The sequence below is a fragment of the Pelmatolapia mariae genome, linkage group LG15, assembly GCF_036321145.2.
Source record: "Pelmatolapia mariae isolate MD_Pm_ZW linkage group LG15, Pm_UMD_F_2, whole genome shotgun sequence".
In the NCBI taxonomy this organism is placed as follows: domain Eukaryota; kingdom Metazoa; phylum Chordata; class Actinopteri; order Cichliformes; family Cichlidae; genus Pelmatolapia; species Pelmatolapia mariae.
The window spans coordinates 21,784,265-21,809,909 of NC_086240.1; the positions used below are offsets into that span (position 1 = coordinate 21,784,265).

The following is a 25,645-nucleotide window of genomic DNA, read 5'->3' on the forward strand; positions in this document are numbered from 1 at the left end:
GTGTCATAAGATGATCTACAAGTGGAACATTATAACTAAACATTATAAATAAAAACAATATTATTAAATAGTAGTAAAAATGTCTTCTTCTTCTCCATTCCTGTAGCTTAACCAAAAAAAGATGACATAAGAATTAAGACTCAGGCAGAGGGAGATTGGACAGGGGACACAGGGAGAAAATAAAACAGGCTTCCCATCAACATAATAATTATAGTTTGTTATGCAGCAGTAATAATGAAGTTAATTGCTTGCAAAACCCATTTTTCCACTAAACTGGCTACCTTCTGCAGCAGCCCACTGACTAAAAGGCTTCTGCCAGTGAAATGACACATCCATAGTTGTTGGAGCAATTAAATGCCGGATCCCACCCACTGACCTTTTTCCAAACCATTAACCATCTTATTCCCAAGTGTGCAGAAATAAATACATGGGTACCGACATGCAGTCGCTCATATCTGCACGGTGTTATTTTTGAATTTGAATTCAAAATCAGAAATTAAAGCATGAAGCAGTTAGCATTACTAATTAAAATGTGCATTCGTATTTTTACACTTTAAGGTTGATCGTTAGCTTCACTTTGCACAAAGGCTTGAAATTTGAATTAAGTGGTAGCCATGTTAATACAGTTTACTTGGTTTCACCTCTAAATCTCCTTGATGTTTTTATATTTACATTATTGTTCTGTTTTTAAATTTTAACACATATTGCATGACCATATTTCTATTCTATGTATCATATTATATAAACAGTCAACAGTGATTTATATCTATAAACTGTTGATTGTCTTAATCAGTATTACCAGAATAAAAATAAAAATGATTAAAAGTTTCTTAAATGAGAAATAAAACATATAAAATATATTATTAAACATTAGGAAGAGAAATCGCGATTCTATATAGAAAATTGGCATTTAATGAAAAGATTTATAACAGAGAATGAGGAATATATACTGTATTTCTTTCTGTTTTTGTACATTTCCCAACACATTTCAAGCTTTCCTTCAAGTGCTTACACACCCACTGAACTCCTAAGACAAAGCTCTGAAGCTACAAGGTGGGAAATGACTACCGGCTTGCATTAAGGTAGTGTAATGGTGGTCATTAGACATCATCATTATCATCAAAGTCTCGTCAGCTGATGGAAAGACCCGATAAGAGAGATTAGGTGTGTGTGTGTGTGTGTGTGTGTGTGTGTGTGTGTGTGTGTGGATAGCTGGCAGTTTTTGTTAGTGGCCATTAGATCCTTTGAAGTTGCTAAAACTCCAAGAAGAAGCAGCATCTTTTTACCCTTTTATGTTCTTTTCCCTCACTGAGTCGTTGGGAATCCAATGACAGCGGTACAAAATTTTAGAAGCTGTCATTTTCACTTCCCGCTTTGGGTACAAACAGTCCCAAGTCTTGTTTGTTTGGTCTGTAGGTGATATTTAATACTTTTGTTGCAAATACTAACAATCCGCTTTATTATGGGAGTTTATTTTGGCAGCTTTCATCCTGCCAGTTCAAAGACTTCAGCTGAATCTTGGCCTTAACAATCCCTGTTTCATTTGGCAAAGCCTGATGGACTTTTCACTTTTATTTTCTGTGGAAGTTTCACTCAAAGTCGTTTGAACTTGCTGCAGTGCTATTACTCTGTCTTTTGAATAGACACGAGCCCCCCAGAAGTATTCTTTTGTCATCCTAAGCTTCTCCATCATGTGTAGCATGTCTTTAAGCTTAGTCTTTTGTCCAGGACTCCAAATATTGCAAAGCTTCAGGAGGTTAAAGCTATACATTAAACACTTGTGAGCCACACTTTGATGGACTTCCTCAGTGTTTGTTTGCTTCTGAGACCTCTAGTAGCATTTGGACCCAGAAGTAACTAATGAAGTCAGGCTTAACAAGTGGATTACCCCAATGAAGACAATGAATATTTACCTTTGTAGTTTCAGGTGCATCCAGTTTCTATAAAAGTCTCTCTGTAAAAGTGTATGAGATAAAAGCAGAACAGTTAAATATCATCTCTTTATACCCCTAAAATGTACATCTTTTGATTGCAGTCTTACTACTTAGAAGCTGCAATACAGAAGTATTCAGCACCGGTGCAGTTGTTCTGAACTCCAGGATCAAACTATGTGAAGCGCTGCTCTACATGCATACGCTACAGAACCCTTTCTTCCTACTGGAACTGGGAACCAAGCAACAAAAGCCAGTGCCCAGGATCTTGCAAACATATTTTTCTGCATCTCTGCAAGTTGTACATGATCCAATCTTGGCAGCAGAGCCAATAAATAAATAAATAATGTCTAAAAATAGCACTCACAAGCAATTTAGAGTGACAAAATTTGAGGTTTGAGTGTGGTGGGGAAGTGAAGATGAAACAGCATAGTTTGCTTTGATCACCCCAGAATCTTGTCCTTTACGAACTAATTAAAAAGTAATGACTCACCTCCCCTGTCATATCGCCTCCAGCTGCTGTTGGTCCAATGAAATTTAGATTTTTTTTTTCTTCAGAGTTCTTATTGTCTGAGTTTTAATTGTGGGGACTTTTAAACTTTGCACTCCCCGAATCTCTGTCTGACTTTGGAAAATCTAAACTCTTAAAAAAATGGCATTGCAGTTATTAAATTGGTGTGTGTATGTATATGTGTGTGTGTGTGTGTGTGTGTGTCATGGCAATATGTGCATTCTGCCATTTTAAACACATGAAGAAATATCTTGAAAAAATGGTGCCTGTCCCCTAATCATGTACTGTAGTTGGCTAGATTGTTCTATGTCATATGTGAATGATGTTATCATCCACTGTGTGTGTATGCGTGTGCCTAACAATCAGCACTACAGAGATTGATATCATTTCATTAAATGAGTGCAATATTAAATTCCACCTGTGACCCAGTCATCACCACCGGGGTTAACAACTGTTCTGGCATAAAAACTGCACAAAGGTGGGTTAGAGTACTTGAACAGGTGCTTAGTCATTTGTCTGTCTGCATACTTCAATGTTCATAAAAAATACCAAACAAAATATCACATATAATCATTTCTACTGAAAGCAGCTTAAGCTGTCCTTATGGTATTGACAGAAACATTTACTGCACTATGTGTAGCTAAAATAACTTTCTGTGTTTGTTGTTATGTTTGTATATTTTAACATTAATTTAATATATTTTGACATCATTTAGTTTGTTTATCCACGCTACTTTCCGAAGCTTACATTGACGATAACATGTCTGGAGCACCACGCAAAGTAAATCTGACATTATTCCTGCAGACAAGTAAACACCTCAAGTAGAAAAAATGAAACGGAGACAGGAAAACAAGTTTACATATTTTCAGCATTGCTATGAAGCTTATACACTGCAGCTGGTTTGTGTCGAGTGAATAACATAAAAGCAAATAGAAGTAAACGGGGGTTAAAAACTAAGTAAAAGTGAGGAGAGGAAACTTTCGTTTTAGAAAGTCATATTTTCCCAGCTTTTCCCAGATTTTTGGCAGCTGAGTCATATTTCACCGAGCAGCAGGCAGAGACTCAGCCGTAGCGCGTCTGGTCGAAGTCTTAGCGAGTTTCTCAGCTGTGACTTTCTCCCAGCTGACAGACAAAATTTGCAGCATTTTGCTGTCGCCTTATCGATTGGCCTGGTATCACTGTCATTTAAGCAAACTCCTCCAAGGACATGAACTGATCGATCGGCGGAGATGAGAAAAGATCTCTGCTACCGTGCAAACACGTTCACTCCCTCTTTCTCTCACGCTCACACCTTAGATGGATGAATTCGTAGCACTGTATTCAAGTGTAAAAAAGAGCCTGTAGTTTAAGCTGACGGTAACATTCATTGTATTGTATACCAAAAGAAAATCTTAACAGTGGCCTTTTGTCATAAAACGCATGAATCTCAAATTTAACTGCTGGAAAAAGGTTTAAATTGAGACTCTAATAGCTGACAGTACTTTCTCTGATGAATTTAAACAGTACCTGTTTATATTTGTTTATGTCTTTTAACTCATTCTTGTGGTTTACAGTCTTTTAATCTGTGGTTTGTTCTCACTGTTCATGGTGGCGTGGTGGTTAGTAGTGTCATCTCACAGCAAGAAGGTCCTGGGTTTAAATCCACCATCTGGCTGGGGTCTTTCTGTGTGGAGATTGCATGTTCTCCCTGTGTGTTTTGCGTGGGTTCTCTCTGGGTCCAAAGACATGCAGCTAATGGGGTTAGCTTAATTAGTGATTCTAAATTGCCCATAAGTGTGAATGAGAGTGCCTCTCACCCTATGGCAGCTGGGATAGGCTCCAGCTATCCCGCGACCCTGAATTGGTTAAATGGAGGAGAATGGATGGACCAAAGATTATTAGTTGTTTAAGATGCCAAATTACAGGTATTTACTAGCATTCCTGAACAGAAGCATTTGCTTTGTTTGTTGAATGTTATGCTTGATTCATTTTTGACTTCTCAGTGAAGTCCAGTGTCTCGGCTCAATAACAATAAATATGTTTTAGCTTTACAAGTTTTTTGACAAGATTTCTAAAATGTTTGTGTTTCTACAGCACTAAAAAGATCTTTTGGCAGTATGCCAATCTGAAGCATTCATGAGTGTGTTAACATACAGGACTGGACATCCTAAATAATTTAAGAGCTATATCTTTGAGTCTAACACCCTCAGTTAGCATGTTAAATGTTGAAGTTTGTCAGAGTACAATTAGACAAAGTCTGAACAAGTACAGCTTGTTTGGGGGTGTTGCCAGGAGAAAGCTTCTTCTCTTCTTTCTTCTAAAAGGAACATGGATGGTCTGCAAAGTTGCATCCGAGCAAACCATAAGACTTCTGGAACAATGTCCTTTAGACAGATGAAACCCAAGTGGAGCTGTTTAGATTTTGCCAAACATAACACTCATTATGGCCCAACACTAACTATCAGCATGATGGTGGAGGGGCAATGATTTAGGCGTGTTTGGCAGCTACAGAACAATGGTACCTTGCAGACATTGAGCCGACCGTTAACTCCTCTCTATGCCGAAGTCTTCTAGAGTCAAATGTGAGGACCGATCTCTTTGACAGCTAAAGCTTGGCCAAAACTGAGTCACTCAACAGAATAATGATCCCAAGCACAGCTGCAAATTTCCAACAGCTGTGCTTGGAAATTTGCAATGAATGCCTGGAAACCTCAATGAACTGAAGCACCGATTGTTCCTCCAGAATAATATGAGAGACTGATAAAGTCATACAGAAAACTACTAAGCTATTGCTGCTGAAGGTGCTTCTATTAGCTATTCAAACACGAGTTGTACTTAGTTTTCACAGCACTCTATGAAAACTTGTGATCAACGTGATTACAAAAATTGGAACTGATCATTTTAGTGATGTTTAATTTACGAAGTTGAAATTATCACTAAATATGCACAAACGTGTTTTACTATCTAGAATCTAGACAAACTGTTGCCAAAGTGTCCTTGGTGTGATTCTCCATCACATGAATACCAAAATATATTTCATACCTACAATACATAAAATAAATGAATGATACTGCATTTCACAGACAGTGCTCTGGCACTTCATAGGGTTAAATCTTAAGCTGATCTCTGTATATACCTGAAGGGTAACCACACAACGCCTTTACAGAGAATTGTAATTCCGCCTTAAGGCAGGACTTTAGTTAAAGCTATGTACTGCCTTAGCGAGAGCACATTTTGGGGGAAAACACTGTCTGAGAGGATCAGTTAGGGCTGAGAAAGTCCCCTAAATTGTGTATACCGCTGCTCTCACAGAGCCCCAACAGGCAGGATGGGTCTTCATCTAATGCTGAATATATGCTGTGTAATACTTAAATTAACCCAAATTTTCTCAGAAGGTGCTGATCTACAGAAACTCTTTACATAGATCAGCACTGGCAGAAGATATTGGCTCATATCTGCAATAACCTTTAGAAGAATGTCTTTTACTGGCACACACTGTTCAGTGTCCGTGGGTGACAATGACGGCAATATTTGCAGGCTTTATCTCCCAGGCTGCGCTTGTCATTGTTGTGGGTGCTAACGCATACAAACACGCACACAATAGTCTCTGCCTCCACATCTCTGTCTCTGACCATTTGTCAGACAAATTATCATGATGAGTTTGGACATGGGCTCATTGGCTCATCAGGAACTTGACAGTTTATGCTGGTGTGTGTGTGTGTGCAGACCCCACAGCATCATGATTAGTGCATTTCATCTGCAGAAGTGTGCTGATGACTCTGATGGAGATTTTAGCTCGTCTAACCGTTACGTTGGCTTCGTTCGCTTCCTAAGCTGATGAGCGGCTGAGCCGAGCTGAATAATTTAGGCGTGTTGATGAGGAAAAGATGTTTTATTTTGGAGCAAACCAAATTTTTCTTGGCCTTATTTTCCTCTCTGCAGTTTGTCTCTGATCTTTGGTGCTTCATTGCTCATTTGTGAACACAGTGAAGGAGACTTACAGTGAGAGGTCCAAAGGAAAACACGGGCTGTAATTCTTCTTGGATAAAACTACCCTGTATACATAAACTAGGCTGTGTGTGTGTGTGTGTGTGTGTGTGTGTGTGTGTGAATGGATTGCATGGGTGTACTGATGTTAGTCAATCTTTTGACCACAGAAGGAGAAGGTACAGTCACAAACAAAAGATATTTGCAGGTCCATGTATAACTTGTACATATCTTTCTTGTGTAAATGTAAATTTGTCTGTGTTATTTTGTAAATACTAACGCTATTGTTTATTTCACACACATGGAGAGATGCCAAACTGCCTTTCATTGTTCTTGTAACAATGACAATAAAGAGCTATTCTATTCTATTCTATTTGGGTAAATTGAAATAAAACAGCACAGGAGACAAAAATGAACAAAAATGTTAGAAATCCTAACTGTAAACAGATAAAACAGTCTCCACACTCAGATAAGTGTCTCTGGTTACAGAGTTAAAGCACTATAAAGCAAGCACATAGATCTGAAGCAGAACACAAAACCCTCTAAGGTACATTCAGTGTTAACCAGATTACCAAACAACAATGCTACAAACAAGGAGACACGGGGCAGACTCCTCACTTTAAATCACTGCTATCTCAAATGACAAACTGGCAGCTCTTTTGAGCCCGCCGCTGTAATTAGTGTTAGAGCCTTGGACTGGGACACCTGCCCAAGAAGCAGAGGAAGCTGGGATGAAGAACAAGTACACTGTAGGCACTAATTGGCCTACAAGAAAGAGTGGACAACAAGGGGGAGGAACATGGTCATATGGCTGTAACAGCTTGAAATACTTAAATATGTCAACAGCTATAAATTTTGGACAAACATTCATGAGCATCAGGGGACCAGTTCTGCTGACTTTAGTGATCCCTTGGCCTGTTCTCTGACACCACTATGAATTATCTATACTGGCATTTTAGCTGTAGCTGGATTTCCATTAAATGTAAATCCTATTAAAGACTAAGGACAGACCAAAACCTCACACACATCACTTCCTTTAAGTCAGCTACTAAACACACATGGCCTGCTAGATCATGGCAATCATAAACTTTTAGCAAAGATAATACTTATTTGTCACCTTCTTGAACTCCTACTTAAAATTAGTTTTTCCACAGACCTGGGTCAGTTTTATTAAAGTTACCTCTTTTTGGTTTGAGATGAGCTAAAGCTGCTACAATCTGCAGGGGAGAGAGATGTTAAAGAGGAGGGAAAGCTCTTCTTCTTCTTGAAATTGAACCTAAAATCAGTCTGTGGCTGCTTGATTATGGCCAAAATCATAATTACTTTTTCAGTACTGATGATTTAATGCACTTTTATTTTCCATTTTTATTTAAGTGGATTTCTATGAACTTTTACTATAATTGAAGTGAATAAATGTGTCCGATCAAATGTACAGAAAAGTGATGTACTGGAAGCAAAACAAGATGATTATTTTAAAACAGAATCTGACATGGTAACTATGTGATTTTGATAATCTCATTTTAGTAATTGGTAGAAACCAAAATAGAAATTGAAACAAAATTTTAGTATATTGCACAGCCATAGAGCAGTTTTACAGGATCATTAGCATAATGTCTTATTAGCATCTTAATATTGCCAGGACAGTAAATGGTAAGGCATGATGTCAAAAATCCATGTAATAAATATTAGTTCATATCTATTGCATGTATTAAGATATACTATGTGCTAATAAGGTTGTATAAACAGTAATAATAGTATTATAAACATTAGATTAAGCATTTACCAACACAACTGTTTAAGAAGCTTATTCAGAAGCTTATTAGAGTTTCTTATAATGTAAATAAAACTCACACACTAATGTAACTTCACATTAATGGCTCTTTTTCCACAGTTAAACTTTTATTACTATTATTCGTTGCTTTATAGAATTAATACACACTTTTTTCTTGTTTTTAATTAGACATGAACTAGGCATATTTGCAGCTGAAGTATCTAAAATATAAACAAGTTAATCGAATGTTTCATTGCACACTTATTAACAGTTTAATTAAATAAAAGGGCCTTAATATTTAAGCTTTAGCTGCAATGTGAAGTGTTCCTAAATTAATACCTTTACACTGAAAATCACAAGAGAACCACACAACGTAGAATCTTGTACAACAATAATTTTAGTCAAAACGAGGTGATAAAGTTGGATTTTTGGCCAAATGAAAGCTGGACAGTCCTGTTCAACTTCAGTGGTTTACAAAATCAAATGAGAGGCTTCATCCCACGCCTGAGTATGTCTTTGATTATAAAGTGACTTATTTCTCTCATTGCACAGCTCTGCAGCTGTCAGCAAAAACAGGGTGAGTGTGTGGGGAATAAACAATGAAAATCTCAAAGACATCAGCACTTGTCAAGCTACATGCACTACATTTCTTCTCCCAGTAAGGCATGGTAAAGAATAAAAAGTGGGTGTCTAGTGTCGGTGAAAGCTTTTGCCCCCTTTTCTTTCTCTAATTTTTTCCTCTGCACTCTTTTCCAATTCTATTGATGGACTTTGGCCCAAGTAAACAAAGGCTCTTTAGCACCCAAACACAGTTCAATGTGCTGAATTATTGACTTGGTTTTTCAAAGAGGCAACGCAGAGCTTTGTTTCTCACGGCAGGGAGAGAAGCAGAGGACGGGTGTCTCACAGTTTTTCATGTGGAAACCCATGGAACCCATTTCTGTCCTCTCCCTCTCATTCTGCCTTGAGCAGAGGATCACTGCACTGTCAAATTATTGGATGGCCGCATGTATTTTTGGACAGATTTAAAGGTCAATCTCATGCACAACAGTTTGCTTGTGTTATTTTTATCCCCAGCAATACACAGCGTCAACCAATTTCTAATTCATCACTGCAAGGCATCAGATATGGAGAAGATATAGAAAAAAAAATCCATAGTATGTTGATGTTTCTCTCGTAAAGGTGAAGACTTGCAAGATTTACTGTCAGTTATATATGAAACATTAATATCTACTATTTAAGTAAGGCTATGTGAAATTCATAGCTTATCCTTAAGAGATCACTGATACTTCTGAGTTATTAGAAACATTAAGCAATGGACTAGGAGGTTTTAGCAGCTGTATACCAGCTATATACAGTACCACAGTTCATCTCTACTAATTGTATATCAGTAGCATTAGAAATATTTATGCTACAGCAGGACTATCGAACTGAGGCCAAAATATGAAGTTAGAATTGCATTAAGTTCTTATTAAGTTCTTCATCATGTCTGGTCAGTCTGGTCTGCGTTCCCAGAAAAACTTCCAGCAAACCAGCAAAAATTCAGCAAATTGTCTCACCATTAATCGTTTTAGTAAACCACAACAAATATTGGTAGTATGGCAGATAATCTTGAATTTGCTTTTTTTTTTTTAAGTGTATTTTATAATGGCCTGAACATGACACTATAACTGTTGTGGCTCACATTAGGTCTTTAGGGTTCACAGGTCTAGAGACCAGTCTGCAACCGGTTTCTGGTTTCAACTTGTTGCTGGAGGTTGCAATGAAATATATAGTGCTGCACCAAAATCTCCTTGTGAATGCTTTATTTGTTAACAGATCGTCATGGTTGTAGTTTACATGGAAGCCCCCGGCATGTCTGCAAACACTTATCAACTGCTCATTAAACACCAGTGAAACTATAAAAAGTGCAACGTGTGTGTTTACAGTGCAAACAGGAAGTGGAGAATGCTCGCCTTCAAAGCAAAAGTTTTGCCCTTTCAAATGTGTTGATTGCAGCAGTACGGTGAATCTTTTATTTTGCAGCTGAATACTAGAGTTCGGTTTGCGTCACTCAACTCGGAGAGTAACTGGCGAGTGTTTGGCCATCTTAGAAACGTGAAGTATTTGCCAGCTTTGGAAAATTAAGCCCACATATTTTTATCACAGTCCTGGTGATTTTTTTTTCTTTGGTTAAAAGGCAAAAAGGCATTTAAGGACAAACCCTGTGAGGACTCCTCATCCAACTCGAGTTCTCAAAATTGTGAAAAAAATTTTTTTCATTGATTTAAGGTGATGGTTGAACATTATAGTGGATGCTACAAACACCTTGTCTATAACACCAAGTGTGCACTAAGTACCAGCTGTTCTTCATAAAGACTTCATTGGACTTGATTGCAAAAATATTGTATGAGAAGTTTTTTCTCTCCTTGAACCGTGTTGGGAGCGTCATCCTCAAAACATCAATATCACCTTTCCTTTTCATCTTACAGATTTATTATTCCGCTCTCATGTTTCTTTACTTTATCCTCATGCTTTGATGTTCTGCTGCTAGCTCCCGTATTAATATTTTAACACAATATGCCCAGCATAGCAGTCCTAGCATGTTAGCTGAATACTGCTGTTAATTGTCTAGTCAGGTGTAAAAAAAACAAAAACCATATCAATATTGTATTAAATCTTTATTATGATCCTGTAAATTATCTAATGTGTTTCTTCCCTCTGTTGCAGGTTATCTATGCACTGAACACGAAAAATGATGAACACGAGGCAGCCATCGCTACTCTGAAGGAGGCTCATGAAGAGGAGGTGCAGCAGATTCTTTCTGAGACCAGGGAGAAGATACTCCAGGTTTGTGTGTGTGTTTGTCTTACTTTAAATTTATTAGGTTCTTTACCACAAAAACTCTGTTGCTTGACTCCTATGTTTCAACTTGATCGACTGAAATCAGTGAAGTTCTCCTTCTGTGTGCACTTTAAAGATAGATAGGAGCAGATGATGATGATGGACACACACATTACATAAGAAGATGTTACACACCGTTGTCGGAGTATGGGCACAACACAATACAATCTATAAGAAACTGACATATTTATTAAATATTTAATAAATATAAAACATGTATTAAATTATAGCATTTCAGTCCACGCAACCTTCAGCTGGTACATTGACAGGATGCACTTCAAAACTGCACAAGATCAGTTTGGCCAGAGGCATCATACCTTTCTGCAGTCCTGTGAAACTAAGTACATTCCATGATTCACTGGCTTGTAGAACCAGCTTTGGCAGCAATAACTATAATAGCTCAACTTGGAAATCTAGGCTCACTCTTTTTTACTATTTTTCAGTTCATTGAGGTTTATGGGCCCTCATTTATGAACAGCTCTCTTAAGGTCCTGTTACGGCATTTCAGTCAGCTCTAGACTTTGACATTGTTGCACCTTCATTCTTTTCTGTTTCAGCCACTCTGTCCCAGGACCTGTTGCTGCAAAACAAGCCTATATCATCAACCCTGCACCACTGTGCTGACAGTGAAGTGTCTGTGGTGATAAGCTGTGTTTTGTTCGTGTGGTTTGCTCAGGTACAACTGTGCACACCTAAGCCATGGTGCCATATTCCTTTTATACAGAACAGACTTCCTCCTGGCAGCCCTTCCAAACTAATCATACATATTCATCTTTGTGTAGTGGTTAACACATTGACCTAATGTGCAAGAGATCCCTGGTTTAAGACTAGGAGAAGATGCAAATGATTTAGAGTTGTGTCGTAAAGGGCATCAGGCATAAAAATTTGTGCCAAATCAAATATGCGGATCCCTCTTCTGTGGAGATGCTTTGCTAATAAGGGAGCATCTGAAAGAAGCACAGGCCTCAGCATGATAAATGTTAATTGAGATGTAGAGCTATATGTCAGATGTGGAGTCTGAGATGTAGCTCTTGGGTTTTTTGGGGTTTTTTTGCAATTTCTCTGATTGGTGGTGTTACAGAGGTGCTCACACTTGTTGATGATTAATTAATCAAGCGTTTGATTAGCATCTCCTGGCTGCTACTTACCCACTTAATTCCTATGGAAGCAGTAAGGGTGTACTTGGTTTTAGAGAATTATGAAATGCTAAAGATGGCGATCTCATCCCCAAAGAGCCAAACAACATTCGAAACAGGAAATGGTTAAATCAATCATGTCATTGCACAGATGCATGCGCACATTAGAGTTTCACAACCATTTCAAAAGTCACAATATGTACGTATGCATAGCAGAAGTACAGCTTTATGGGGGAAAATCTTTTTAAAGCTTTTCTTGGAGTTTTTTTTAGCACTTTCTAATGGATTTGAATGATTATTCCTTTCATCCAGTATCTCAGTGACCATTACACTAAAATTGAATTATTCAATTCAAAATTACTCCCAAGTTGTGAGATAAGAAATATATAATGCTGAACACTCAGGTCTATAATTGGACAGTTAGTGGGATGTAAGTATAGTACATGTAGTAGTAGTAAAGCTGTATATACATTTAGTTTTCAGACAGAGGAGATGTTTGAGTTGGGGCTTTAGTAAAAGCTGCAGTTCAGTCCGTTTGTTTGTGGATTGTTTGAAAATGTCTGCCTGATGGTAGGAGCTTAAACAAATTGTGTCCAGGGTCTGCAATGTCTTTGATGATTTGCTTGGTCCTCTTCACACAGCCAGTGATCTAGAGATGTTTTAAAGATGGCAGCTCTGTGCCAACAATATTTCGTGCTGTTTTCATGACATGTCGGGGGGCTTTTGTTCCCGTCCACAATACAAGGAAGTGGTTTAAGAGCAAAACTGCTGATATATCAAATGGTACAGTGTTGTCAATTCATATTAAGTTCATATTATGCATCAAGTAGAAGCTTACAAGATATCAGGCTATTAGATCTAGGAGTCTCCTTGCCAATGGTTTCTGAATAACCCACTATTGTATACTCATACATACTCATAGGATCAGAAACTCAGACCCTTTAAAACAAAAAGCCAGTCCAGACCTCCTGTACAGGGGTAACTGGGATCTAACACAGTGTTTGGCTATTTAGTAACATGCAGACTTGGGGAATGCAGATAAAATAAAAGAGAGAAGACGGCGTTGTGGGAATCTCGTTAGACCAGGTTCATCCATGCAGAAAGGAGTTTCAGGAGTCTCGGGACCACTGCTGAGACATATATTGTAGCAAGCACTCAGTATCCAGGAGAACAAAGATGTCTGCATGTGCTGATATAATGTAATGCAACCCAGGGCGAATTCGTACTGAATCTAAACGTCTACATCTGACACAGCTTCTTTACTGGTAATATAAAAGGAGGAGGATGAATATTATGTAAGCAAAGCCTATTTTCCCAATTTAGATAATAGAAATGTATCACAGGTGTAAAGAGAAGCTGTTCTCATAGGCCTTGGGTCATTTTGACCTAAAAGATAAGATTAAGATAAGATCTACTTTATTTATCATAAAAGGTGGGAAATTCCTTTGTTACAGCAATTAAAAATGAAATAAAGCGTAATAAAATTAGACGCAATGATATAATAAATATAATAACAATAACAACAGTAATAATAATAGGTGGACAAAAGGCTGAAGAGGAACTAAAGTCAACTTTATAATAGATTTCAACAGAAAACAGACATCATTATAAAATCACATACAGCTGATGATGTAGCTAAAATACATCAGGAGCGCTGCACTGTGATCACCAGTGAGCTCAGACCACATTTGAAATGAAGTCATCAATTATGAATCACGTGAATATTAATTATTTAGGTCTATATGTCACATCATTACTCTTGATGACAATGCCTCAATGACAATGCTTCGCTGTGAGTAATGTGACCAACCTCGATCAGCTAAACTTGAATACGCAGACATCGCCTCACTCTGCTTCTCTATTAAGTTTCCCTGGAGGCAGTGTTTACTGGTGTGCTTTGAATGCAAATTTAATTAATTTAGCCGAATTGGATGTACCTATTTAATCTTTTAATTTTCACTTTCATTTGTTGTCATAATGAGAAAAATCAAAGCCTAATTTAAATTCTGTGCGCATCAGCCAATCTTTTAAAGTAATTTTAATTAGAGCTGAAATCCAGGATGTTTATTTACCGGTGTTTATATGCATTTTATGTCCCATAATATCTCAAAATGATCAAGTTTTGGAGGATATGAAGTGCACGACATATTGTGTCTTGTCAATCACAGAGTAAGCATCTCCGCACATGCTGTCATTAAAATGCTAGATTTGGATGATAGCGAGCACCTCACTGAACTTTAAATGTTTGTCACAGTACAAGAGCAAGATCAGCGATGAGATGGACCTGAAGAAGCGGATCCAGTCTCTGGAGGAGTCAATGGAACTCCACGAGAGGATGAAGAGGCAGGCCCTGGCCGAGTTCGAGAGCTACCGTCAGAGGGTGGAAGACATGCAGCTCTGCACCGAGGCTCAGGTAAATGGAGGAGTGATGTGATGTCTGTGTGTGCCGGAGGCAAGAGGCACCTGTGTCTGCACTCACAGCTGCAGGTAATCGCTATTAAGTCTGTTTCTCTGTCCTGCTGTGAAGTGGAGAGTCTCTCTTTGTCTGCATCAACTGCCTCAGATTGCTGTGAGCGCTCAGGGTTCATTCAGGCCTCATTTTCATTTCTTTTTTCAAGGATTCTGTAAATAGAGTCCAGATATTATTCAATACATTTTTAAATTTTGTCACGTATATCCACGAGTTAATCCAGCTACATGATGACTAGAATGAGCTCTGTTTACCTGGAAACACCAACGTAATGCCATCACTTAACAGATTTTCTTGCACATTTTAATAGGTTTTTTTTTAAAACAAGTCAACCAGAAGAAACTCCCCCATAAGAATGTGAGATGATGATTTATTGAGAATGATTTGGCCCACTATAACTCCATTTTTGATTTTACTAAGATGTGAGCAGGGCCTTGCAGAGAAACAAGAAACAAGGAGGCCTGGGTCATCTAGTTAAAAGAGGAGTTGTGCTCATGGTGGGACAAAGGAAAAGTTGGATCAGAGAGAGGGAGAGACATAAAAGAGAGAACTTGGCTTGGTCTAACCTTTGAATGTGTTGCCACAGGAAAGGCCAAGAACCCATCAGAGCGAAGCGCATGGGGGAAATCAGAAAATGCAGCTTTGAATATTAGCCTAGGAAATGGGAGGCACAATTTTCAGGCTCTTGTCGATTGCCTTAAGCCTTAATATACGAAAATACATGGAAAGCAGCAGAGGAAGGATTTAGATTCTTTACTTTAGAAAAGGCAGCAATACTACAAAATAAAAATACTCTTAGATGTAGCTTAGTGTCCAGAACCAGCATTCTTTGTAATGTCGTGCAATGGGCACAAGTTGAGTTGATGGAAAAACAGCCCTCAGCTTACTCAATCTACGACATGAGTTTATGGTCTCGTTAGATGAATAAAACATGAAGTTCATTTTGTAAATTAGGATCCCCATCACAGTGAAAAAAGGAGGGTAGGGTTTGCTGCAGCTCAGGTATATACAATGTTCCTCAGTTATCAAAGCCCTGCCTAATATCTCCCATTTTAAAACACCAAGATGGTGAGGGCAAAACGATTCAGCAGGACCTCACTAACCAGTGGGTGATGCCACAGTGCGTGCACGGTGCATCCATCTTTTATATGCAGTTATTTGAGTAAAAATACAGACGTATTAGTGCCAACTTTTTTGGACACAGCCTTAAATAGAGGCTTGCAACCAAAATATAAAAACAGATGATTACAATGACCACAGATCACAGACATGCTGTAAGCACAGTGTGCCTTTTCTATAGTCCTTCATTTTCAGATTCAGAAGCTGGCAATGTCTGTTCTGTTAATTAAACTCAAGGAACAACTGGTGTTATTCTGGTACTATTCCAAAGTAGATCTGCCTGTTAGAATTACAGTTACAATAGACAGACCACAGACTGTTTGACACAATAACAGCTGGGAGAAGTAAACATTGCATTGAAGTCTTAGAGAGACACATGCATTCATCTTCTTCAGATCTGCCTGGATTGCAAGTCAAATGCAGGATGTATTGAACAGCTGGATCTGGCTGCCTCTCGGATGCAATCACATCTAGTTTCTTCGATATCCAATAACAATCCAGTCCTGCTAAGACACATAAAGAGATATAATTTAAATTAGTTTTTTTTCCCCCATCTCGTGTAAGTAGGAGAAGAATACCTCTCTTATTGCTATGCTGTAAATTGCCTCTGCTTTGTTGTTTATAAGTTTATGAGCGAGCCAGTGTGTATGAAATCATCCCCATGTATATGCTTGTATATGACCTGGGAGGACAGTGAAGCGTGTAACTAATCTCTAACAATAGCTGACCAAATGAACATCATTATATAGATTTATGGAGTGTGTGCAGCTATCTGATAAAAAGATGCAAAGGCAAGAATGAAGAAAAATTGACTAGATGCAGGAATTTATGATTTAGAGCAGGGATGTCAAACAAAGCAGCCTGGGGCCTGAACCAGGCCACCAAAGCCCACTGGATGGCTTTGAAAAGTAAGACACTTGTACGGACAAGTTATCAATACAATATACATCATCTCACAACACGTCTCCCTCAGTGTAGACCACCCTGGACATCTGGACTGTTTGGTAAATGGACTGATACTTGTACAGACAAAAAGAGGATTGAGAAGTATCATCCACAGAATCAGAGAAACACAAATATAGAACAAGCCTGGAAGGAAAGAAAACTACTGATATGTTTAAAGACTCCAGACCAATGGCTAATGAGGGCTAGAGTTAGAACAGTGTTTCGGGAGTATCATGCTGTGGGGAAGCTTCACTACATCTGGATCTGGGAATCTCGTCAAGATGAATGGACTTGTGAATAAAGAAGGATATGTCAGGTTTTTAAAAGGCAGTAAAACAGGTCTGGGTCGTCACTTTTCCAACACAACAACCCAAAACAGACATTGAACTACCTCCAGAACAAAGTGAAAGTTACTTTTGCCTTTTCTAGATCCACTGATTTACAGCACATTTGCAATAAGACATACTGTTAAAATTATCTGAGGATGTTCATCATGTGTTTTGGAAATGGATATTTCACCACATGTTATTATGCAGTGGTTTCTAGCCCGTTAAATAAAATGACATCCCTGATTTAGAGTGACGCTCAAAGAAATAAAATACAAACACCCAAAGGCTGCAGTCTCCACATTTTAACCCATACTCATTATTAGCAGCGGTGGGCACCTGTAAGGCCTTATTCTGGTCAAGGGCACAGCGAGGGGAGCATTATCCTAGCATGTTTTGACGGCAGGAGAAGCCAGGTCTCCTGGAGGAATGATTTGAACCAGGAACCCACTTGCTGTGAGGTCACAGTGCAGCAGAATGAGCCACCATACTGATGCCAAATATGCAGATGTGTGTCTGAGTTTGTGCTTGTGTTATTATCCCTGAGTGTTTTTTTTACCTGATAACTGTCCAAGCTGTCAGTCATGGGTGTCTCCTACTTTTATCTCGGCTGATATGCCACTTCTTTACCTTTTGAGACTAGAAAATTTATGGCTAATAGTTAGTTGGTGCTGATTGTGTAATTAGCTACTTTAGAGAATGAAATGCAGTCAAATTAAATGAAAGGTATGAAAACGTATTAGTAAATCTTCCCCTGACAGATGGTTGTTATGTGCCTTAAAGATTTTATTGTAAAATGTTTAGTGTTTTTCTGATCAGGTACCTAGAGACCACTTTTCTGCTAATCATAATAACATATAATATCAATGGATTGAGGCATTGTCAGAATGATAACCTCCTATGTCAATACTAGATGACATTTTTCTTGTTATTTTTGAACAATGACCTTCAGAGCGTTTTCTGCTCACACACTTTGTTTCTGTTTAGTCTGCTGCTTTTTACTGCTAATTTAGAGCAGCCAGGTCGGCAGCCAGAAGGTCAAAATCCCCCAAGCCAGTACACCACCACCTGGCTTAGACCTTTTGAAAAGTCACGCGCTCTGTAAGAAGCCTACAAAACCCATAAATCAATTCCCCTGTTGGCTCAGCCTTTCATTCCCGTCGTCTTTGGCAGCACACGCAGCGTGTGGTGTCCATGTCGAGGGAGGTGGAGGAGATGCGACGGTCCTTTGAGGAGAAGCTGCGTACATTCAGCCAGGCACAGGCCCAGTTCGAGCAGGAGAAGAGGGCCGCGCTGGAAGAGCTCAAGGCTGAGCACAGACAGGAAATCCAGGAGCTTCTTCGCAGCCACCAGAGCCAGAACGCAAACTACAGCAAAGACCAGGAGAAACTGGTACAGCTCCATAAAGCCGAGGTAACACACTCGCTTCTGCAAAAGTAGAGCAGCTCTTGAAAGCCAAAGCATCAAACTCTAAACCACTACAGGGAAGAAGAAAGAAAGTGGGACAGCGATAATTACCAAGTTTCCAACTGTTTGTTCTACCTTACCTTTCCTTAGACAACATTTTAACGTTAGTATAGACTACATGCATTTTATAATTTTTCGTCTCTCTACAGCAAAAGCAACAGAGACTTCTGGTTGCATTTTTTTTTTTTAAATAAACTGACTCTACTTAATTCGAAATGTGCCGTTTCGTTGTGTCTCCATGTTGGACGTTCCTGCTGCAGGTTGATTCTCTGACGGAGCGGGTGGAGGAGCTGAAACAGGACAAGAAGAGACTGGTGGAGGAGTACGAGGCCAAACTCAGCAAGGTACAGTACATTAAAAATAATAGCCACCATTAATAATTGGTAAACAAAATCGTGAGCTAATATGAGTTAATAAATCATTTATTGTGCATTATATGGATATTTTATTCACATGCCTTCTGTGTTAGTCCCCCCCCACCCGTGTGTTTTGTTTTGCTTTTACTTCCAGTTTTCTTGCTCTTGTTGTGATTGTCTGCCCTTCCCAAACTGTTCACATGTAGTCTTGTCCTTGATGCCATTCAGTCACTTCGTATTGCTCCTCCAAACCCTTTAACTGCTGCTAGGGACAATATACAGTAGTGTTTGTTTTGCTTTGGAGATCCAAGTTAGTGGGCCAACTCTAACCAGAACCTGCAGTAGATGGAGAACTGGTACCACTATGTTCTAAGAATCTTAAGTCCATTGTTATTTACTCTATTTATTAATGTTTTCAGGAAAGTGTGGGTGTACTCTCCTTCCCTGCTCTCACTACTGCTACAGTCTAATTCTGTCTAGAGCCAACCCAAAAAACCTAATACTGAGTCCAGACTGAAAGGTGCAATCTTTTAAAAATAAGCCTAAATAAAATAAGGATTCAAGCAGATTTAAAAGGTTTGCACACACAGTGTCTCATCTGGCGTTTCCAGAATCGATTCACTCCAGGCTGTGCTAAATGTCCTTGGATTAGTAATAGTTAAAAAAAGGCCTGAAAATTTAATTTGTTGGCACTATAGTGTTGACACTGCTGAAAGTGAAGGCTGTTATCTGCAGATCTGTGTACAGGAAAAGCCATAGCAGCACTTAAGGACTGCATTTAGATGCTAGTAATTCAATAAAAAAAGCATCCTCGTCGGCAGTAAACACTGTCAGGAAAGTAATTTTGGCTCCAGCTCTAAATGTTTTTAGACCTTTTGATATAAAATTCACATTGTCATTAAAGAGAGAAAACTGAGGCTTATTAATTAGTTTTACACCCTTCATGTTTTTGGCTTAAATCTTTTCCGCAGTGGTGAACACTTTCACAAGTCTGTGTTTGTCCCCAGGCTCAGGCCTTTTATGAGCGCGAGCTGGAGGCCATGAAGAGAACCCAGCAGCTTACCGCCGACAACCTCTTGGCATGGAAACGCACTGAGGCCGAGCTGCGACGGGAGTTTCAGACTCAGGAGGCGGCGCTGCAGAAAACCCTCGGAAAACTGAGGGCCGAGCTGGCCAGGGTGTCGGATGAGGCTCGGGAAAACCGGGAGAGGTCCTACAAGCTGCAGTCGTCACTTAACACCGCAGAGAGCACCATCAAAGTGAGTGTGAACCCTCACCTGCTCATCCAAAAATGAGTCAATAGAAGGTGGACGGAGGCAAAGTAGCTGAAAATCCTGTAGTTTTAAGTGAGCTGATGTCTCTTTTTATAGACAGCTTGCAAAGATTTTGTGCCTGTAATCAAAGATAGATAACAGGGAACAAAGTCCATGTGAAGAAATTCAATAAAATGTATTCCTTTTTATATGGATAGTCACTTTATAGATTAAATTATGACGAGTAGAACACTCAAGCTGTCCAACCTGAGCCTGAGCCTTAATTTAACGTTCAGAAGTGGAGACACATGAGAACACAGCTGGAGCAAAACAGACATAATGAAGCAAGGGAAGCAAGACTGCACATGAGACAATGACTATCAAAATAAGACAGGAAATCACAAACACTGAGATACTGACACAGTCACATGGCAGAGACACAGAGAGAGAGAATGCCCACCAGGGACACTGGGAAGGACATACACAGGTGAGACTAGGACATGAAAGGGAACTGACTAAATTAACAAAAGACTAAGAACTAGAAACATAGCTCACTTCTCAAAACAAAATACAACATACAAAAGTCCAAAAAAACACAAACACTGGGAACAGACCCAGGGATCCTAACAGGAGGCTCGCTTTAAATTGGGTGAGGATGTCATTCAGGGGGCTCCCAGAGTAGCTGCTGTTCCTCTGCAACTACAGCATACAGTATATACTGTGCCATGCTGGGCTGTCTTTATAGAAGGATGGTTCCTTTGTGTCTTGATCTCAAACAGTGAACCACAGGTAAAATGGTTCAGCTACGTGTCATAAGAAGTCTGGTCTAGGATGTAAGAGTGATGGTAGCATGGAGAGAAACTGCAGACCGGTCCCTGATTCTGTAGGGAAACGAATGTCATCAAACTTAGTGTCCTGCCTGAGTTAAATACATCCATGTTGCATAGTGTCATGCAGTGAACTTATAAGATTCCCCGGATCATGCAGTGTGCAGGTGCCTTAAAGGAGAGTGTTTGTTAAAACATTTAGTTGTTAAGGCAAATAGAAACATTCTCCAAATTAACGCTTCAAGTTGGCTGCTAGTCCAGGTTGTTCAGTCAATCATATACATTTCACCTCTGTATTATTCTCGATATTTATAATTGAGCTATTTGTATATATTACAGCTATTTCTCATATATTCTAAACTTTGTAATATACTGTATTATTTAATTAGTTCAGTCTGTCACCGTTATTGTCTTGGAGCAACTGTAACCCACATAATTTCCTTAGGGATTATTGAAGCATTCTGATTCTGATTCTGATTAAGTCATTAGGATGATGACATGTCAGTAAGATTGTATTTAAACTTTGTGTCCCTGCTCATCTTCTCTCTGTAATTTAGAGGAGGAGCAGATCAAAAATGTCGAAGCTGCTAAACAGTAAGTGATTAAAAACAGTGCGGTGCGTTTCCACAGCCTACCTGTGTACTGAGAACAAATGATGCTTAACCGTACAGTCTACAAGTAATTTGTCCCATTATTCTAAAACAGTTGGCTGTTTCTGTGCCATTAAATGTATTCTAGGACAGTTTAAGCAGACATATGAGCAGGGCCTTTCTGCACACTGCTGTCTCTCTACCCACTGATGTCTAACCGACATATGATGGACGATGTTATCTGACAATGTTACCAGCTAATACTGGCCTGTTGCCGCTGTATTGGTGTGTATGTTGTAAGTAAGACTTCCTGTGAAAGTATCACAGAGCTAGCACAGACAGATTCACGTATACCTACAGCCACTTTAGAATCACTGCGTGTCTCAGGTTAATGGATGCAAGGTTAATGGATTCAGTTTTACTCCCCATTTGCAGCTCATGCTAGCCTTTCAGTGGGTTCTGTATGGACTTACCCTTTCAGCATCCACCAGGTTGGCAGCAAGCCACTTAAGAGTTGAGTTAGATTTGGATTACATTTTAGCTGCATGCTTAAGAGTTCCCAAACAAAAGCTTTCAAATAGACTTCTTCTGCTATGAGATTTACATTAGCTGCTAAATGTGGCTGTGACTCAAACCACTTTCTGCTAGACTTTGTACTCTCCTGGCTGAAGTATTAACACTTTTCCATAAATTTGAACTTTTATTAATATTTATCAATTGAAATAACTAAAGGTTTTTATAAACTCTGTTGTGAGTTTTTTTGCGTAGCAGCTTATGGGTCAGGCTGTAACACTCAGGATGTACAATATCACAGAAAGACGATGCTACAGGCTTCAGTTAGCTTGTTAAGTTCATGACAGTACAATTAGAAAAAGACTAAAGTGTTACTGATTCTCTCTAGAGAATAGGGCAGCGTGTCTTAGGGTTACAAAGTCTCATCTAAACAAACCACAAGACTTTAAAACTGTGTCCTTCGGACAGACAAGCCCAGTGTGGAGATGTTTGGCCATAATGCACAGTGTTTGGTGAAACCCACACACAGCATATCAGTACAAATAACTGTCAAGCACGGTGGTGCAGTTGTAATGATTTGGGCTTGTTTTGCACCCAAAGGACCTGGGTTCCTTTGAGTCACCGAGTTCATCATGAACTCAGTGACTCAAAGGTAACTCCTCTGTATACTAAAGTAACAATGAAGCACCGCAACAAATCTAGAACAGAATGGCTGAAAAAGAAAAGAACGACCCATTCAAAGTCCACTCCTCTGACTTAAATGCCGTCGTGGGACCACAAACCTCGATGAACTGAAGCAACATTGCAAAGAAGAGTGGGCCAAAATTCCTCCACGATGACAAACCCTACAAGTTATTGCTGCTAAAGATGATCTTACGTTTTTTTTAAAGAGGAATTCAAGCTATTTCCTATTATTTGATGATTTGATAGGCAAAATATATCCATTATGCCTGAGCAAATGAAACCCCCTATTAACAGAACCGGTTAAAGCAATATTAGTTATCTTCCTTTTGGATTTTTGGATTGCCAAAGTTGTAACTTTTTTTGTATTTGTTACAAATTACCCAAAATATCCAGCACACTAAGTCTCTATTTGGTATGACAGCAAAAATAGCAGTGCTGTGTTTATTTCCCAAGTCATTATTTTTTTATTTTCTAGTGTCTGACTTCTGTAAGATCTTTAGTGACGACGCCCGTGATTATCTTCGCCGTTGAAAATAAAGCTGACATGTGCTCCAGGGAGGATTGGCTAAGTAGGTCTGTTTTGTTTTGATGACTCGCTCTGAAGTTTATGTGGAATTATCACTGATTGCAGACAAAGACAGGAAGGGATCTCTCCTCCTTGGTGATGCTGAAATTAGGATCAAGGTCAGCGGTGGCTGTGGAGTTAATAATTTTAGCTATCACAGCAATTAACTATAACCCAGATAAAGAAACGACAAGCAGAGTGGTTGATACCTGATGTAAGAAGGCAAAACGGATATCAGAGGATGGAAACTATTTGATCCTTTGCTGGTTTTGTCTTTTGTGCAGCTGAAATGTTATTGAGTTGTAAAAGTAATATCATAATAATCTCTTAATAACAGCCTCAGTATGTGAACAGATCTTTTAATCCTTCACCTCCTGCTGTGAGCTCATTGTTGGATGATAGTAGATTTTAATTTAACCTTAACAAGCTCGCAACACAGGTTTGATTTACACCTCTTGCGTCTCGTCACTGTGCATACCTATACAGTTGCTAGCATTTGCGCAAGTAGAGGCACATTTTTAGACCCTTCACAAAATTAATTTGACTCTTGAAAATTAAAATGCTGCACTAAATCAAAATGTTCCCAAGTCTCCGGAGGCATAATTACTGTACTGGCACATACGCCATGTGGAGAAACCGTATCATCAAATATCGACTTAACACCAGTGTGAGACACTTGCGGTTGGTGTCAGGATGCTGCAGCGTCTGCTTCACTGTTCTGCCACCCTCCTTTAGCTTCTGATTTAGTAGGCAAATCTCCAGAGAAATGCAAGCAAATGATCGCTCAGAGTAACTGAGACAGACGTAATTAATGGCTCAGTGTTCACAAGCTTCTGCAGGAATATGCATGCCAAAAAATTACAAATTGTCCCCCAAGTGAAATACTCCACTGACGCTGTGTTAAATTGCTGCTGTCACTGACTTTGGACTAAATATTTCACTTCAGGTAGAGCCTATCTGGACTAAGTCTGTGGGAGCTTTTAGTGAGATAAAACAATAAATCACCTAAAGCACTATGTTCGGGTCCCTTTTTGTATTTAAATGAAAATGCAGGAATCAGCCAGGTCCAATCAGGAGGATTGAGAGAGGTGAGGCAGTATGTGAGAAGAACTCACATGTGTGCGTGTGGGTGTTTTTGTTGAGGTTTAAAGGGGATTAGAAGTGAATCAAAGGTGATCAGTGAATGTCATAACAATGGGATTCTTCTGTTAACTCAGATAATTCAACAGAGATACTGTTAATTAAAGCGTTTTCACCTCCATCTGCCAGCCTCATTCACACAAACACAGGTGTACACTACATTCGAAGGGACACTTATGCTTTCACTTGCCTTTAACCCAAACCTTAACAACCACCTTCCTTCCACTCAGTCTTAACCAAAAATTAGCATTAGTATATAGGCAAGTCTTATTTCTCTCACACAGTGCATTGATGGGCGCTGTGTCTCAGCCACTACAAAGACACCTCAACAAATTTATTGTTATGTTAACTGGATTTGCTAAAAATTACAATATTATTTGTACATTTACTTCTATTGTGGGAACAAACTGGCTTAGAACGATGAAGAAAATCTGAAGGAAATAAGAGATAAATTAACACAGTACAGGTTTTCATTAAAAGCTCTGTATAAAAAGAGTCATTTTATTTTATTGGTTAAAGCTCGTACAACAAAACTGACAGGTCAGGCAAACTGGTTTAATTAAACTAGCTGCGTACTGGAGCCTTCTGTGACGTAGATACTTGAAGGAGGGCGCTTTAATCAAAGTGGTGTTGAACAGTAGAAAATATTAGTTCTAAGATTCAGTAACCTGGATCTGCAACAACAAGCTATATAAAGTGAGGATGGCAGGTGAGACAAATTGTCACATGTAGGGCACCACCTGTCTGAGAACCATAGGGTTTATGACAAAAACTAGAGAAATCCTTTGATCCTGAAAAAGACCTTTGAAGGCTTCAGGACTGGCAGAAACATCCAAACTTTCTCACAAAGTCCATTCATTGGCAGTAGCTACCCTCCGCCACCTTCTGGATAGGATACTGAGGTGTCCAAGCCCACTGTGAGACATAATCTCAACAGCATGTCCTGTGTTTGCCCTAGGATGTCTGAAACTCCTCACCTAGGAGGCACAGTGCTTGACTTATGGAGAAGCAGCAGTCAGTCTGACTAAGCTCCACACACCCTCATTTTCACTTTTGTTTTTCCATAATCAAAAGGTCTGCATTTATTAACAATGTTGTCGGTCGAGATTTTGCCTACACTGACACAAAACCAAACATATTTGGCCTGGCTGAATCGTGCATTGGCATTTAAACAGCTGTGTCTAACCCCACC

The 25,645-nt window shown here is 39.1% G+C and overlaps 1 protein-coding gene across 2 annotated transcripts in view; it reads left to right on the forward strand.

The window, feature by feature from the left end:
- fam184ab (family with sequence similarity 184 member Ab) overlaps positions 1–25,645 on the forward strand; it is a 196,148-nt gene that overhangs the window by 57,496 nt on the left and 113,007 nt on the right. For both annotated transcript variants that reach the window (XM_063494619.1, XM_063494620.1), the window contains exons 2-6: positions 10,889–11,008; positions 14,453–14,611; positions 18,232–18,471; positions 18,786–18,869; positions 19,889–20,140. In XM_063494619.1, coding sequence (XP_063350689.1) covers positions 10,889–11,008; positions 14,453–14,611; positions 18,232–18,471; positions 18,786–18,869; positions 19,889–20,140 — 855 coding nt within the window. The remainder of the gene's footprint in view (positions 1–10,888; positions 11,009–14,452; positions 14,612–18,231; positions 18,472–18,785; positions 18,870–19,888; positions 20,141–25,645) is intronic.